General features: G+C 40.6%; 2 protein-coding genes across 2 annotated transcripts in view; both read left to right on the plus strand.

The window, feature by feature from the left end:
• The first annotated feature begins 1,772 nt into the window (after positions 1-1,772).
• On the plus strand, positions 1,773-8,904 carry LOC100548920 (tektin-5). Its single transcript, XM_019620713.2, has 5 exons — positions 1,773-2,671; positions 3,408-3,491; positions 5,111-5,181; positions 5,801-5,944; positions 8,598-8,904. Exons 1-5 carry the CDS (start codon positions 2,111-2,113, stop codon positions 8,887-8,889), a joined length of 1,152 nt encoding a protein of 383 aa, XP_019476258.1. The 5' UTR covers positions 1,773-2,110; the 3' UTR covers positions 8,890-8,904.
• A 6,270-nt stretch (positions 8,905-15,174) lies between these two features.
• Positions 15,175-16,316, plus strand: part of TVP23A (trans-golgi network vesicle protein 23 homolog A) — a 10,903-nt gene continuing 9,761 nt past the window's right edge. The window contains exon 1 of the mRNA XM_010719773.3: positions 15,175-15,204. Coding sequence (XP_010718075.1) covers positions 15,175-15,204 — 30 coding nt within the window. The remainder of the gene's footprint in view (positions 15,205-16,316) is intronic.

Consider the following 16,316-nt stretch of genomic DNA (forward strand, 5'->3'; position numbering starts at 1 on the left):
CGGCTGCGAGCACCGCAGCGCGCCGGACCCGCGCGGCGCCGCTTCCCTCACCCTCCGGCTGCGACCCGTCCGCCACCTCGGCCATGGCGCCGGCCTTACGCCACTTCCGCCGGGAGCGCGGCGCCCTACGCGCCTGCGCCTGCAGCCGGGGGTGGCCATACCTCCTGGGCGCTGGGGGCGCTGCAGAGCGATAGTGGCCGCCCTGCGCTGATGGCGCGGGTGCTCGTTCTGGGAGTTTTGTATCTACGAGGTTATGCGTCGTTCCAGTAAAATAAACGGCATTGGTCCAATTTGCGGCAGTTTTGAGTATCTGTGGAAATCGCAGCGCTAAAATTGAGAACCCGAAGGACCCCAGCTGGGCATCCTCTGTGTTCAGCAAAGGACAGGCGATCTGATAGAGCCGAGCGTTGAGCCATGGCACTGTTCTTCATCTTTCCCAGGGGAAAATAAAACACCGCTCTAAGTAACTGTCCACATACCAAAGGCAAACTAGGAACAGAAGTCTTGAAGCACAGTTAGTTTATGGGGAGCTGGCCTCTGGGGTCGGCTGTTGACCACTGCCTGTTACACCATTTCCATTTAAAGGACCTCAGGAAAATGCTCATTGCCATGTGCTACATGCAGAATTACTTGCAGAATTCCTGATGAAACAGCATAACAATAATTTGATTGAAATTACCTCTCCTTTTCAGCTGAAGTGTAATATCATGCTAGTGGTCTGCAACATAATGCATATAAATATGTATCTTTTTGTTTTCCCAAATTAAAGCAAAAACACAAAAATAAGCTGATTCCAGTGAACCTGATGAGGTTCAACACGGCAAAGTGCAGAGTTTTGCACTTGGGCAGGAGGAATCCCAGGCATCTGTACAGACTGGAAGGAGCAGTCCTTGAGAGCAGCCCTGTGAAGAAGGACCTGGGAGTCTTGATAGATAAAAAACATGAGTCAGTAATGTGCTCTTGTGGCTCAGAAGGCAAATGATATCCTGGGCTCCATCAGAACAGGGGTGGCCAGCAGGGACAGGGAGGTGATTGTCCCCCTCTACTCTGCTCCCCTATGAAGACAGGCTGAGGGAGCTGGGCTTATTCAGCCTGGAGAAAAGAAGGTGCAGAGTGACCTTATTGCAGCCTTTCAGTACCTAAAGGGAGCCTACAAACAGGAGAGGAATCAAGTCTTTGAAAGGGTTGATAACTGCAGGATGAGGGGAAATGCTTTTCAGTTGAGGGAGGGGAGATTTAGGTTGGACATCAGGGGGAAATTCTTTACAGAGAGAGTGGTGAGGTGCTGGAACAGGCTGCCCAGAGAGGTTGTGGATGCCCTGTCCCTGGAGTTGTTCGAGGCCAGGTTGGATGGGGCCCTGGGCAGCCTGGTCTAGCATTAAATGGGGAGGCTGGTGGCATGTGGCAGGGAGGTTGGAGATTCATGATCCTTGGGGTCCCTTCCAACCCTGGCCATTCTGTAATTCTGTGATTCACAGGTATGTATCTAGAGAAGGAGCGATGATAGCAGCTGTCTTGCATTCAACCTAGAAGAAATCTGCACTGATTTAAGGACACTTAGGATAGTACACTTAGGATATACAGTGCCTAGATACAAATAATTATTTATATTCAAAATCCCTGGCACAGAAGATGATCTTAGAGCACTGGATTTCAGGAGCTTTTTGCCAGAAGCCTGAAAGGAAAAACTACAAAAGTAGGTTCTCCGAGAAGTGACCTAATGTTTAAAACATGAGAAAAATCACCAGGAGAGAAAGGTACTGTTATTTGCATGTGCATTTGGAGCAAACCATCTGCAAACCATCAGGAGAGACTGAGACAACACCCAGAGCCTGTGCTTCGGTTCAGGCTTGTTTCTAATGCAGCAACAGACTGATACACTCATATTGCTTGGACGCAACTTGCAATTCACTCAAGGCAGGCCCAGTGAAGGCAAGCCCACAGCTCCATCTGGAGGGAGCCTTCAGTAAACATTCTGAAGGGTGGAGCAAAGGCTATGGAATGCGCGATGGCCTCGGAGCCCTGTGACACCACTGTGTCACTGGGTGCCCGCAGCTAGGACAGCCTGCAGCGGGACTGTCTGAAGGCGGCTGCCTGAGCCCTGGGCACGATGGAGTTTTTGGGGACCACGCAGGTTGCCAGCTACTGTGGCACGCGGAAGAGCTGCCTGTTCCCGGACCCAGCCCCCACCAGCACCACCAAGGACACCTACCAGTCCTACTACCTACCAGGATACCGCTACCTCAGTTCCTGGAGGCCCAGTCTGCTTCACAGAGTGGTCTCGGTCCCTCCCAGCTCTGCTGAGCTGTTCAGACCCACTGGGCGGCCACCCACTGTTCTGCCCACCTTGCGTTCTGCCCTGCATTCCCGCTACAGCACTCGCGACTGGCACCACGCAAACATGGTTCAGTTAAAAGGCTCTGAAGCCTCCAGGTACTGGGCTGGAAGGCTGAACACTGATTCTTTGCGACTGATGCAAGATAAGGACCAATTGACTCATCAGATGCAAGAAGACAGCAGCAGAAACTTGGGAGAGAGGATCTCTAACATTGATTTCTGGAGATCTGAGCTCGCCTATGAGCTAGAGTGTCTGCTTAAAGAGACCCAGGCCTTGGAAACGGCCAAGAAGCGGCTTGAATGTGCTATAAGTGAAATGCAGGCGCCGCTGAAGGTAGGTTTGACACAGCTGCTTACTTCATGACTATGGCTGAATGGGAAAAATAATATTTTTCTCTCTGTTGAATACTATTATAATTTCCACCGTTGTCACCAAGACAGACCGTGGTCAAACATTACCCTTGGTAGGAAGGAAACTTGGCCACCATGGTCACAGGTCAATACAGGAACCTACGAGGATGCTTCTATGCCTTCTTTCCCTGTCTTCCCACTCCAGGAGGTTGAGGCTCCAGCAGACACAGGCAGTCATCTCTGTGCCTTCCAGGAGAGCAGGCAGTGGCTCAGTGAGCTGCAGTATTCCTAGGCTCCCTGTTCAGTAATGGTTATGCAGTCATTCTCTAGAATGTAGATACAAAACTTCCAAGCTTTGACACTGAGTAAGGGTCAATTAGGAGAGATGAGAGTCAGGGATTTTGCTATGGATAAGTGTAGAACATAGGTGTTTTAATTAATACATATTTAAACAAAACGGGCAAGTTGTGATGTAGGCCTTGCTGCATATTACTATGCAGCTAATCAAATGAAAGCTTTGGTGGCAGCTAATCCCTAGAAATATGTATTAACAGGTAAGGTAATGAACCACAAAGACTCATCAGTTTTGTGCAGTGGAGCCATCTCCTATTCTGTTTCACCCTCAATGGATATCATTTGTCATGTCAGCTCCGTTGTCCCTTCAGCAAAGTTTTTCACTCTGCAGTGCCTATTGCATATGTTCTTTGGTTTGCTTGCAGACAGCCCTGGAATGCTTGTACTACCGTGAGAAGCGGAAGGAAATAGACTTGGTTCATGATGATGTGGAAAAAAACCTCATGAAAGTAAGATTGGACTTCCTAGTTTATTTTTCAAACTATGAGAATAACCGAAATCCAACTAAATGTTTATCAAGGCAAAAGCATTAGTTCATAGCTCATTTGGAAGATTGAAGGTAAGAGAGGAGAAAAGATGGGTTAAAGGACATGCAGTGGGAATGATTGATATTCTGTTCATCCTCCCTGGCACAAGAGGAACAGTCACGTGTCTATCTGAGGTCCTCTCCAGTTTTGCCTTCTCCTATGAAATGATGTAGAAACAATCTCAGAATTGTTTTTTAGGCCATGTTCTATAAAATCTCTGAAGTCCTTAAGGGCTTACAGTATAAAATAATTGTTTACTGCCTTGCTGTTTGTATAGTCTTACTGAACAAGGAAAATGAGGATTGTAATGATTGCTAAATCTTTCAAATATAAAAGAAAAAAACCAAATAAGTACCATTTTATTAAGATTTGAAAGAAGTTATATTGGAAGCATAACAAAACTAATACTAGGAAAGAAAATGATGGGACAATGCCATTTCTTCAAGTACTTCTCTGGATTAGAAGATTACAGAAGGATCTGCAGACCAGCTGAATAACCAGAATGTTTGTTCAGAGCCTACAGTGTGCAACTGTACTAACAACCAGCTCAGCAAGAGAATGAATGGCAGGATGAAACACTGCTTATTCTTCCAACATGACCAGATTAAAAAAATATTTTTAAAAATGAAAAATAAAGACCATTTGTCTGATCTCCCAGAGCACTGCTCTGATTATGGAACAAGATAGATAGAGTCAGTGAGGGCCAACAAAGGCTTGTTTTGTAGTAACAGCAGAGTCACTTGTGAAGTTTGTCATTTGTATATGGTGCAGGTACAGAGACAGAACTTGTCATTTTAATTTTGGGGTGTCTTAATGACTTCCAAATAATTTAAAGCTTTTTTTTTGCTGTTTCAAAACTTAATGATATGGAAAAGCTGTTCACACCAATAAGAGGGTCTCTTATGCCAAAAAAGGGTTTCTGAAAAGGAAAGAGAATGGATGGAGTACCATAAGGTTGTTTGAAGGACTGTAAGTATCACGTTTGCATAGTTTGCAGTGTGGTTTGTTTCAGTATTTTTTATTAATTTTAATCTGAGTGGAAACTTGGCTTTGAATTTCTTTGACTAATATTTATACTTAGAAGAGTTTTGTATTATTTATATCAAGGAGCCTACTTCTGAAATTAGATACATTTTCAACCTATTCTGCTATTCTATTAACAAAGTGTTTATATTATTGTAAAAAATGTAACAGCAGTTAGAGAGTAGTTTAATAGATTAAGGCTCATGTTTCAAGTATATTCATTATACCCAGCCTAAGAAAAATTTGTCCTTACGTCTATCAGAATGACTCTATCCATTAAAATGTACTAGAAAGTTTGACATAATATAAGAGGCCATACAGAACCAACTCCAAAGATACAACTTTGTGGCACTGAGGAAGATAGGGACAAAAACACATCCTTTCCTGATCCACACATTCATTTCCACATCCACACATGAGATGATTTCAATATCTAGAATGCAGAACTAAAAGGATTTATTCACTAAAGCAAATGGAGTTTAAGGAAGGGACTGACATCTGGATATTTTCCACTCTAGGAGGTTGATATATACAAAGATTGTCAAGAAATACTGGCAAAACTTGCACAAAGAATCAGTCATCAGTTGGGGTAAGTATTTACATTTAATTCCTGTTTTAAAGACAAGAAGCTAAATTCAGCGTTGGATGGGATCTAATGACAGATTGAAAATTGCAATTGCAAAATCAGAGGCTTAGCCTGTTAGATGCTCCTTGCCTTTCACTTCTAATTCTTACTAATAATAGAATTTGTTAAGCTCAGAGGAGCAATACCTATCATTTAAAGCACAAATTGAACGAAGATAATTTGCCAAAGATTCAAAGATTTCTCCCATCTTACAGCCTTGCTAGCATGAAAGCTATTACTGAATGCCTACTCTCTTTTGCTCTGAGGCTGTCCTGCATGCCACACAACAACTATCTCTTGTTTTTCACCCATGTGGTCACTTGCCATCAAAATGACAAACACCATTCCGTGCACAGAGTTAAATGCAGTTCTTTGGGGAACCCTCAGAAGCTAAAAGGTGAGCAGGGTGAAGTGGTACAGCAGCTCCCTCTAGCTAAATTACAGTGCAAAGCATTTTCATGCCGCTGTAAATGCCAGCGAATGATATACTGAAGCATGGGAGGGTGTTAATGAAGGCAGTTAGCTACGTAGTACTAAAGCTTTAAAGATAGTTCAGATTAAAGTAAGACTTTCCCCTTCACAGCATCAACAGAGATGCGCAGCATGCCCTGGAGCAGGATCTTTCTGACAAAAACTCAGCCCATTTTATTGACATGAAGTGCTTTAACCTGAGGAACACATCGGACAGCATCAACTTCTACCATGGAGTGGAGAAAGCAGATGGGACGTGAGTACGAGTGGTCGCTGCTGTCTTCTCTTTCCAAGCAGGAGCCTGATTACAGCACAAGTTCTAGCCTAATATTTGAAAAGTGGCGGAAAAAGAAGTGTCTCTCTGTATGGCCCTATGTCTTTCCTTGGTGTGAACCCTCCGTCATCCTCAGTCAGTGCCTGCTTTCTAACAGCTGCTGTGGTTGGAGAGCAGACAGAAGCTGACAGTCTGCAGCACCTACAGCATTGTGCACTGAGCTGCTGCAGAGAGAACAATCATTTACAAACATGTTGCAGCTGACTCGTTGCCTTCAAACTGCTTCACGCAGATACCACTTTTTGTTTTCAATTTATAATCTTCTGTGTTCTTCAGGTGTCAAAACGCATGAAATCAAAGCAAAATATAGCTAAGGTATGCAGTTAAGTGCAGCGGGGTGAGCAGCATGCTGGTGAACACCAAAGACTATATTTTTTTCATAAAAATAGCTTGGATTATTTGGACATTAGCCAATCAAGATGTATAGGACATGTATTAAATAGTATGACTGAAAGGATTTAATAGGTTTTAGCATGACTGATTGAAATTTTGCAGTTATATACAGTTTTAAAACTGTATATCATAGTTTACTTATGAACACCTGCATCCAATTCTAAAGTATTAGCAGAAGAAAAACAACTTGCAATAGAGGGCAGTGTTTTTGTGCTAATGACTTGTTAACGCATTTCTCACTTGAACAGAGCAGTATCTAAATGGTGAACATACTCAACAATTTCAGATGATGGCGACTCTGTCTTGTTGAACAGTGCAGGGAAAAAATGTGCACTATTTGTTTACTAACAGAACATAAGATCACCTCATTCACTACTGAAATAAGGGAGTAAATGAGAAAAACTTGGCAGGAATTCTGCTGACTCCAGTCATACTACCTACTCGTAGTACTAGCAATGAAAATAAAAATATGCTTGTCAAAGAACTGGATTCATGTGGATAAGTTTTACAGCCCTTTTCCTTTTTCACCAACCATAATCCAAAGCAATGCCATTTTTCATTAACATCTTACTGAAGTAATATGGCAAACTGAGACGTACATGCAGCACTTGGGAGCAGAGCAGGTGTTTTCTGCCTGAATCATTCAACAGAGCCAGCCAGATAAATTACAGTCTGGAAAAACAGTGTTAAAAAACAGATCAGGTATTAAGTATTTAAAACCATCAAGATGGAAACCTTCTTGGGAACTCAATTTTCTGATCAGAAAATGAATAAATACATCAGACCAAAAAACAAAAAAAACAAAAAAACTGCACAGCAGCGACAACAACAAAAATCACCAAAACCACAAACACCCTACAGAAAGTACACTGAGATTGGTTGGATAAGTTGTAAGCACTGACAGCTCAGCCTTAATACATTGAGTTATGCAGTCTTGAAATCGTGTTGGGTGCCTGAAAGTTTTCAGGGCAACTACTGAAATAAATGTGTAGTACTAAAGATTTCCAAATAGCTTAGGAAAATCAGTGCTTCAATTTAGAGAGATAGGGATACCCTTGAAAAACTGGAAAAAAAAGGGGGGGGGCACTGAGAAAACAAGCCGTGGCAAAATTCAATTATTTCATCCCTTAATATTAAATCTCAGTTTTCAGTTAAAATCTAAAGAAAAAAATATGAGACTCAAAAAATGGCAAAACTTTCCCTGCAGGTTTTAACATACAAGCCTAGTTCTTAGAGGGAAGTTTTGCATAAAGCAGGATGTTTAAATGCAGGCAGAAGTTTTTCTCAGCCTTTCCTTTTGGCAACTAAAACATATGTACCTTTTCATAAAATATTTTATTTTATTTTATTTTTATTTTTTTGATTGAAAGGCAGAGTGATCTGGTAGGCTGAGCAATGCATTAAAGAAGGCAGTGAATTTAACTCCAAAGAGGGCAGCTTATACAGCACCACTATTTCCTGGGGTCTCAGGCAGCAATCTTAGGGCTTTACAGACTCCCACTCTGGAAAAATTCGAGTCTGAGATGTATGTTCAATTAAGGTAATTAAGGCCATCTGTGAAGGCTTGACAAAAAACCAAGAGTCCTGATATTTTTTTGGCTACACGACATTGCAGAGGGAACATTCTTGGCTGGCATTTTTTCTGTGCAGGAGACCTTTATTCAGTTTTTCTATGTCTATTTGTAGACTTTCCCATAGCAATGTCATTTCTATATGTCTCATATATATTAATAAGTTTAAGAATAATAGGGCCATAAATTAAAGCAGAAGCGTTTATTATAATGCATGGAAAAGAAAGAGGATGGAGATCCTACAAATAACAGAGATGGACAGTGATGGAGCAGGAAGAAAATTCCAGTTTTCCTTACTCTGTCCTAGGTCAGTCAGTGAGTTATCCATCTTCCTGCTACCATTCTTTCTGATGATTAAGACTACTAGGAGAATCAAAGCCACATGCTTTGCTGCATGGGTCATATATTTCTTGTGATGTAGGGCTGTTGGTGTGCAACAATCCTGCTCTCATGGTTAGTTGGTCATTTGCATTAACTAGGTGGGCTTCTCATGTTTTCTGGCAGTTGCTGACACACAGCTCAGTTTCTCCAGGATAAAGGCCTTGGGTTCTCTCAGGCAGTATTTGAATCTAATTTAATGATGTACAATGTACTTTTATTTTCCTTACTAGTGTTTCAGTTCCTGCAACATGGGCTAAATTCAGTGAAGACAATATCAGGTGCTCTCAACATGCAAGGGCCAACTCTGTCAAGCTCCGGGAGGATACAGAGGTTGCACTGGAGAGCACATCTGAGGAGCTGTGGAATCAATTTGTCAGCACCAACTTGGCTTTTAACAGTCGCATTGCCGAAGTAGCTGATGCAAAGAACAAACTCCAAGCACAACTGGCTAAGGTAAGACTCAATAAGCATTGGCAGCTGCATATAATCCTAGATGTGCATGAAAGGCACAGAAATCTCTAGAGTTTACATCCTTCTTGAATAAGCATCTCATCAAAAGTCATAGCTATATTACCTTTCCTCAGGTAATGCATTTGCATCACTTGCAGCCTGAGAAGAGCTCGCTCAAAGATGAGCAGCCTGAGAAGACAGAATTTTACAAGAAACCATACAACATCTGTCTCATACCAAGAATCAGTGTGCTTATGTTCTTCTGCACTTTACATGTCTAAAGTGGGGAAAGATGTTTTAAGTTTTCTTTGTTTTCCTTTCCTATTTTTCATTTATTGAGGCTATTCCTTGGCGATTTCCTGAGCAAAGAGTTTTGTTATTTTTTTGGTAAACAGTGAAATGACTTTGGAAAGCACACAAATAAAAAGGCCCACAAACATTGTAACATTCTTTTTCTTTTAGAAGAAAGAGAATATTTTAAGTTTTTGCACTTTTGTTCTGCAGCAGTAAAAGAAAAGTTCAGAATTTAAAAATCCTTACGTTCAAATTGTTATGAGTTTGCCTTTGAAACCTAAGTTCCCAGTTGTCTTTCTCCTTTTAATACAATATACTTTCACATCTTTAACCTGAATTTTAGCCTTGATTATGCTTCAGAATAGTCTCATATATTGGGGTGGTTCAGACAGTTAACTTCTCAAACATTTCTTCTTTCTTTTCATGTTATAAAAAGGAGAAATAGTACTGAAGGTGACAGAACTGTATTAAATTCCATCTGTAAATCCTTTCCAGTCAGTTTTCATGGAAAAATGTAACTTGTTGGAAATGAATTTTGAAACATATTCTAAAGTTAACAAGAGATTCTGCCTTTGTACTGACAGATAAAATCTTGCTAAACTATCAAGACTTCTGTGTTATTCATGTGACTTCAATCAGAGTTCACTGAGTTCTTCCACTAAGACTCCTTCTCTTATAGAGGAGGCTCATGCTCACTCATTTGTTTCAATGCACATTTGGAAACAATAGAGTTTTCCTGCCATTCTATTTGTCAGAAGTTGTTTAAGATGTTTTCAGTTTATTTTTAGGGACTTGAAGGAAAGTGCAAACCAACCAGCTAAATATGTGTGAAGTCACAGCACATAATGTTTTCTTCTGTTTTTTCCTGCTTATAAAGCACAAAAGATGTTAAATGTAGTTTTTGTGTGGTTTGGATCTTATATAAGTGAAGCCAGAGATAGCATTTTATCCCTGAATTGACTATCCAACTAAGTTTCTCATGGACTTAATCTATGAATACTTGCTTCACATTTTACAGTGACTTTGTATAAAAGAATATAAGTACAAAAGGTAGAATAGGGCCTAGGTGTGGAATCACAAATTGCAGTGTGAAATATCAACATACTATCAAAGATTTGGTCATCGTGGCCAGCTCAATGCTGACAACTTGTAGATAATAGAAGAAAAAGTGGCTTATGTCCCTATGCTGTCACACTGCTGGATTGCAATAAGAAGTGACTGGGAGAAACTGAAGTAATCATATCTGTATAAAGAATAATTAGGTTGTGTGATACGCATGGATTAAAAAAGTGTCACACAGGATGGCATTCCGTGAGCTACTGCTGCTATGTAGTGATGAGTTACAAAGTGATAGCACATACACAGCAGAGACCTTCATCTCAAAGTAATGTAAAAACAAAATGCTGTAGGTTTACAAAGCAGAAGCGCTGCTGGTTAAGGAGTGGATGAAGCTATATGATAGAAAGCCTATTAATTCTTTTGCTCATGATACCTCAAAAGGACAAGAGAAAAGAGAAAGAGAGAGAGTAAGGAATGAATGCTTATTTAACGGTCATCTGTAGCTAAGCAGAGTGGATTATGTTTTATTCTTTCTCCAAGCTTGCAGTATTGTCTGTAGAACTTAGAGGAAAAAAAAGTATGGCTAGGATATGCTATAATAAGACAACCACAGGAGCAGCTAGGGCACAAGGCTGTCCCTTAAACACTACCATGCTTTGGGAAAATGCAGCTACTACAGTTCCTTTTCCTTTCACGTGCAATACTAACCTATTAACCACAGCGGGTGCCACAATTTCGTTTTCTTGTGTTTAGAAAATGGATGACTCTTTCAAAGGCTGTTTTTGCACTTTGGCTTCACAAGCAATGAATGTCAATATTAGAGACATCCTTCCTTCTGCCAAATTCTTTTCCAAGCTAAGCAGTCTACCTCCATGAACTGGGAGGAGAATGAATATAGAAAAAGTTTGCTTGGAACCAGGAAAAGTTATACATTTAATGAGATCTGAAGCTCATTTCTGAATGAAAAAATAATTTTCTGCTTTGTAAAACAGCCAAATCTCTTCCAGACAAAAAGCTACACAGGGAACTTCCTGTAATCATTTGTTTCTAAAATCACAAAGGAAAGAATAATAATAATAATAAAAAAATAGCAGAGTAAATAGTGTGAATATGGTGATGATAAAAAATGACCACATGTTGAAATAACACATTTTCTTCTGTCTATATCACTTACATGTAAAAGATCAGCTGGGTAAGATTATGAACCTAATGCCTCAGTTTGTGGTCTCAGCATGTTCTTCCTCCTCCTAAAAAAGTACCAAATCAGTATATATAAAAAAACCCCAAATATAAAGAAAATCAGCAATTCATTATTACTCTGTTTAGTTCTATTGTAGAAACTATCTTCCTTTGTGTCCAGATAAGTGTTTTCTATTTACCAAAAGGCGTCTGATGTCTCTATGTAATAAAGGCATCCTGTTGTTTTCACTTCTATCAAGAGTTAGGCCAGGAGTTTTGCCAGGACCTTCTCCATCAATGACATAATGTCTCCACTTCAGGTTACAAACTGTACAAGTCTCAGAGTAATAACTACACAGCAGTACATCTGCTTTTTTAAGCATTTTTTCTGCTGCTAGGATGGTGGGTGGACTTGAACCTCAGTTTCTACCATGTTTCTGCACCATTTACCTTGAGTTGAATAGCAGATCTGAAGAAATTCCCTGTTGCAACTGACTGAGATTCTGACACAGCTTTTAAACTAGGTTTGCACTATAAAGTGTCCGCACGTCATGTTTAAAAGCGCATGAACAAAACATGTACTTGAGAATAAAACTTCATATAGTTTGCCTTCACTACGTACACTTCCCAATCCAATCAGGACCAAGGGATGCAGTAAAGAACTCTTCCTGTAAGGCATCTGATAAACAGACATGAGAAAATTATTTCGAGAGGAATGGAGCAAAACCCTCAACAATAAAAGTGCTTGGCACTCTGCTTTTTTGTATCTAAGTTAGTCCAAACAAGACCACTTTATAACACAGATCACCTGCTCCACCACATTTTTTACTATGAACCTCCACTAATCTTCATTTATTTAGAGGAATGGCTTTGTAACTTACAGATGTATCATCTTGGGTTAGATCAACTGTGACTTTATCTTTTATTCTACTTGGAGTTCAGCCTTAAGGTTGGTGCTTGAAATGGCTCCAAGTTCAAATCAGGTTTCCAAGTCAGTGTAAGAGAGGTCTCCAAAGAGCATTGTTTGCCAGTGATTCCAGCTTGCCTTTCTGCATTCGCAGTCCAGCTGCTGTCTGCTCTCACTGTTACTCCACTGATGTATTCAGGAAACTGTCTGAGTTCTCTTTACTTCAAATTTTCATTGTCTGCTTTTCCTTCCTGACACTTCTTTTGGGGAAGCTGTTGAGGCTCACAGCCCCCAACTCTATCAGTAATCTGGGAAGTGATTTGCCTAGGAAAACAGTAAAAATGGATTGAAGTGCTTCTGTATGACTCTGAACAGGAATCTATTGAATGCAGAATTTAGGAAATGCTTTTCCTAAAAACTTACTTTATATGTCTCCCTTTCTAGTTCATGGTAGGGCTTCCATGATGAATTATCCTCTGCCCTCTTTCGCTTGATTTTTCTCTAGCAGGCTGAGATAACTTGCCATCTTTTCAGAAACTTAGTACAGGAAGTATGGGTGTGGTATAAAGCATTTCCTACTGCAACTCTGAAGCCTGGAAGTCATCACAACTGCAAGAAGGATTAAAAGAGTGGAAACCGGGCAATTGCTTGAATAAGTTCCTCAACTTCCTCCTTAGTAGGATGGAAAGGATGATGTTAGTAGCACTAGATGACACCACTTGATTTAGGTTATTCAAATAACTGTTAGGGAAGGGGCACAACACTTGCTAAATCTACAAATAGCTCTATAGAAGCCGTCAAAAACAAAAGAAGAATCAGTGGCGAGAAAGAACAAGACAAATCCAGATGGAAAACATACACACTTCTTTTTCAAAGCAAAGGAATTCATCACTGCAACAGTTTACCACAGATAGGTGACTTCATTAGTGTGAGGAACTGAAAATCAAGGTCAAGATCGCTGGTTATGAAAAGGAATTGCTACAGGGTAGAGTAGCATCCTGCAGGCAGTGTAGGCAGCTAAATAACTCAGACTTTCTTCTCACCCTGAGATTGAAAATGTCCTATTTCCATTTTTATCCCAACTGCATAAGTCTGTCATTAGTTTGTCTTACTTGATTCTGGGATTAATCTTGTCTTCTGAGAATTCTTGTGAGAATCTGGATGGCATAACCATAGATAACTGAGGTTCTGGAGGCCAGAGACAAGGAGCTCTTGCTGGCCAGGATTAAATCCTGAACCAAAGAGGGTATCACAGCTGTGCTGTGTTTCACTGTCACTGCGCTCACAGAGAATGTAGCTGTTTGGGGATGGAGATATTATTCAGGGTTCTAATCACAGTGTGTGACCCTCGTCAGGCACAGAGCTGTTCTGGGACCAGTATTTTAGGGTAGTGAACAGCAAATATAGCCCACATAATTCAGTGTAGGAGATGGTGGTATGGTAAATACAGCATGCATCACTACAAGAATCACTCAGTTTATGATGAGAGAAATTATGATAAATATATTTGACATCTGATATAAAATCTACACAAATCTTTAGGAAAAGGAGGAAAAGCTTTTATCATGGTAGCAGCCCCTCATTAATATGTTTGCATCTATTTTCCATAAAGTTAATATTAATATAAATAGTTACCTTGGCTTCCCTCTCCTGGAAATAACCAATAGGACAGGATGTTTACATGCACTAGGTCTGAGAATCAATCAGACCAGACAGCAAGTGACATATTTACACAGCCCAGTATTTATCCCATGCCTAAACACCAGATTATCTCAGTTAGCACTGTACAAGATAGAACACCTGCACTGTGCTCAGAGCATTTGTATGCTCAGAGGCAGAGCTGCCCAGCTCCTCCCTTCCTGCAAGGTTTGCTATTCCTCTACCCAGGAGCACAGGGATCAGAAACATGCTAGAAAAACAGATACATATTCAGTAAAACCATGAAAAAATATCCACTCATTCCAGTAAACGAGGAGCCCCAATTCTGAGTATTTCCATTCAGTTCATTGAGAATGAGTGCTTTTAGCAATGGTTCCCTCTTATTTTTTTTTACCCCTGGGGTGTGAAAAGGCAGTATACTACATCAATATATGATGGAAATTAATTCTTTCTTGCCTTTCTGCTTGATATATTTTTACTCTATACTCGAAGAAACTACAGAATTTTGTTAGTAAGTTGCTCTATCACTTACACAGATTATTCTCTGAGTTTCCATCCCTCACACATTTTTTTTTAAATTAAATTCAAATGTATTTATAAATTAAAAAACAAGCAACTTGTTATCTGAACACCTATTGAATATATTTATATGATGGCTAGAGGGAAATATTGAATATTGAATACATTTTATAGTTACACAATCGTCTTCTATTTCAAGACATAAACCTACTTGAGTTTGTAAGTAGTACAAAACATAGAGCGAAAGCCAAGAGAACCTCAGTGGCAATAAAACCAGGAACTGCCCTCCAGCCTTTGAAATAATTTTCAAACTCCTCAACTGTAAAATTCTGAGAGAAGCCCTCCTACAGCTGTTGAAAAGGACACAGCTCAGTCTTTCTCAATCTTTCAGATGCAGGGGCATCTGGAAAGCCATATTTTAGGAGGTGCCTGTGTGAGAGGCACGAAGAAGGGGTGCAGCAGGGTTGTGAGCTGAGGGATGGAGCATGTGTGTAGGAGAGGGAGCTCTTTCCCCGGGGCACTTTTCCCACATAGGCTTTCATCTTGGACCCCGGTGTATCCTCATATTTTTATACCCGTCTCTGTTTGCTACTTTTTTTCTCTTCCTCATTTTATGCCTTAAAAACTCAGTAATTTGTGGTTTCTGATGCCTTTTCCTGGTGGCTGAGTATATACTTCGTTCACTTAATCTTATCGTTTATTATGGGAACCTGTTTGAGAGTAAAGTTTTCAGACGATTAATGAAGAGTGACTCAGAAGTGGTTGGGAAGGTGTGTGCTGGTTGGTCTAAGCAGCTCAAACATGCCTGGAAAAACCTGTTTGAAGGAGGAAATAGATATGCATATACTTTAGACTTTTACTTACAAACCAAGAGAAATTTCACATGAAAAGTAAGGCAATAACTGGAAAACAAAGTTAGATTTATGTCTCCTAGAATGGTTGCTTGGTCTCACGAAATCATAAAGGCTTGCTCAGACTGGATCAGAGTGCTAACTATGGGCAAGGGGAGAAACCATTTAGGAGAAAACTGGCTTCTCAGTCTGCCACACTGCAGTGCACTACTTCATGGGTTAGCTAAGTGGCACTTACTTGGGGGTAGGCTGGAATCAGAGTAATGCATTTGGATTATCATGAATCCAGTGTCATTAACTGCACAGTGTCTTCTCACACTGAAGGACATGCTCCCAGCTGCTAAGTAAAGGCAGCTCTGTATTGAAAGAAAGTAAGCCTTTGCTGACGTTGCTATAGAAGGCAACTTCTGGTGTTATTTGTAAGACTGCTTCAATCACGTGTGTGACCTAGCGGCTCTTCTTCCAAGTTGTACTGGATCCAGACTGTAAAAATCATGGCCTTGGTGAGGTGAGAGAGCAGCAGGAGAGCAGTTTTCTAGAAGCTCTCAAGTATTCTGCAGCACAAAACTTTCCTCATGTCCTGGAAGGGAAAGTTTCCGGGTGGGCAGCTGCCTGAGCCAATCCCTCAGCACGGTTTCTTAGGAACATGCTGCTCAGCATTTGTTGTTTTTGCTTCCTGCCTTTGGAGGCCATCCAGAAATGACGTATACTAGTGCAACACTATCTGGTGATCGTCCCCACCAATCAGTTTATGCACTGTAGATTATCTAAGTCATTTTATCCAATGTGTGTCCCGAATGAGTAATCAAAAAATGTTTGTACTAAGCTTCTGTGATGCTTTAGAGGTGGTTCCCCCGAGGCCATTTTACTTTGCATGTCTGAAATGACAGCACTTAAAAAAGAAACAAGGAAAAAAAATGACAACATACAAGGAACCACATCCACTTACATGCAGCCAAGCAGGGCTTGAAGATAGCTGCATGACTTTGTATTTGAATTTTGAGTTAGGAAGTAGGTTTAAATAACTTTTT

The sequence above is a fragment of the Meleagris gallopavo genome, chromosome 16 (genome assembly GCF_000146605.3).
Source record: "Meleagris gallopavo isolate NT-WF06-2002-E0010 breed Aviagen turkey brand Nicholas breeding stock chromosome 16, Turkey_5.1, whole genome shotgun sequence".
NCBI classification, from domain to species: Eukaryota; Metazoa; Chordata; class Aves; order Galliformes; family Phasianidae; genus Meleagris; species Meleagris gallopavo.

Coding starts and splice junctions, on each gene's coding strand:
- LOC100548920 (XM_019620713.2), top strand. CDS start 2,111: ATGGAGTTTTTGGGGACCACGCAGGTTGCCAGCTACTGTGGCACGCGG. Junction 3,492..5,110: donor TGGAAAAAAACCTCATGAAA/GTAAGATTGGAC, acceptor TTTCCACTCTAG/GAGGTTGATATATACAAAGA. Junction 5,182..5,800: donor AGAATCAGTCATCAGTTGGG/GTAAGTATTTAC, acceptor TCCCCTTCACAG/CATCAACAGAGATGCGCAGC.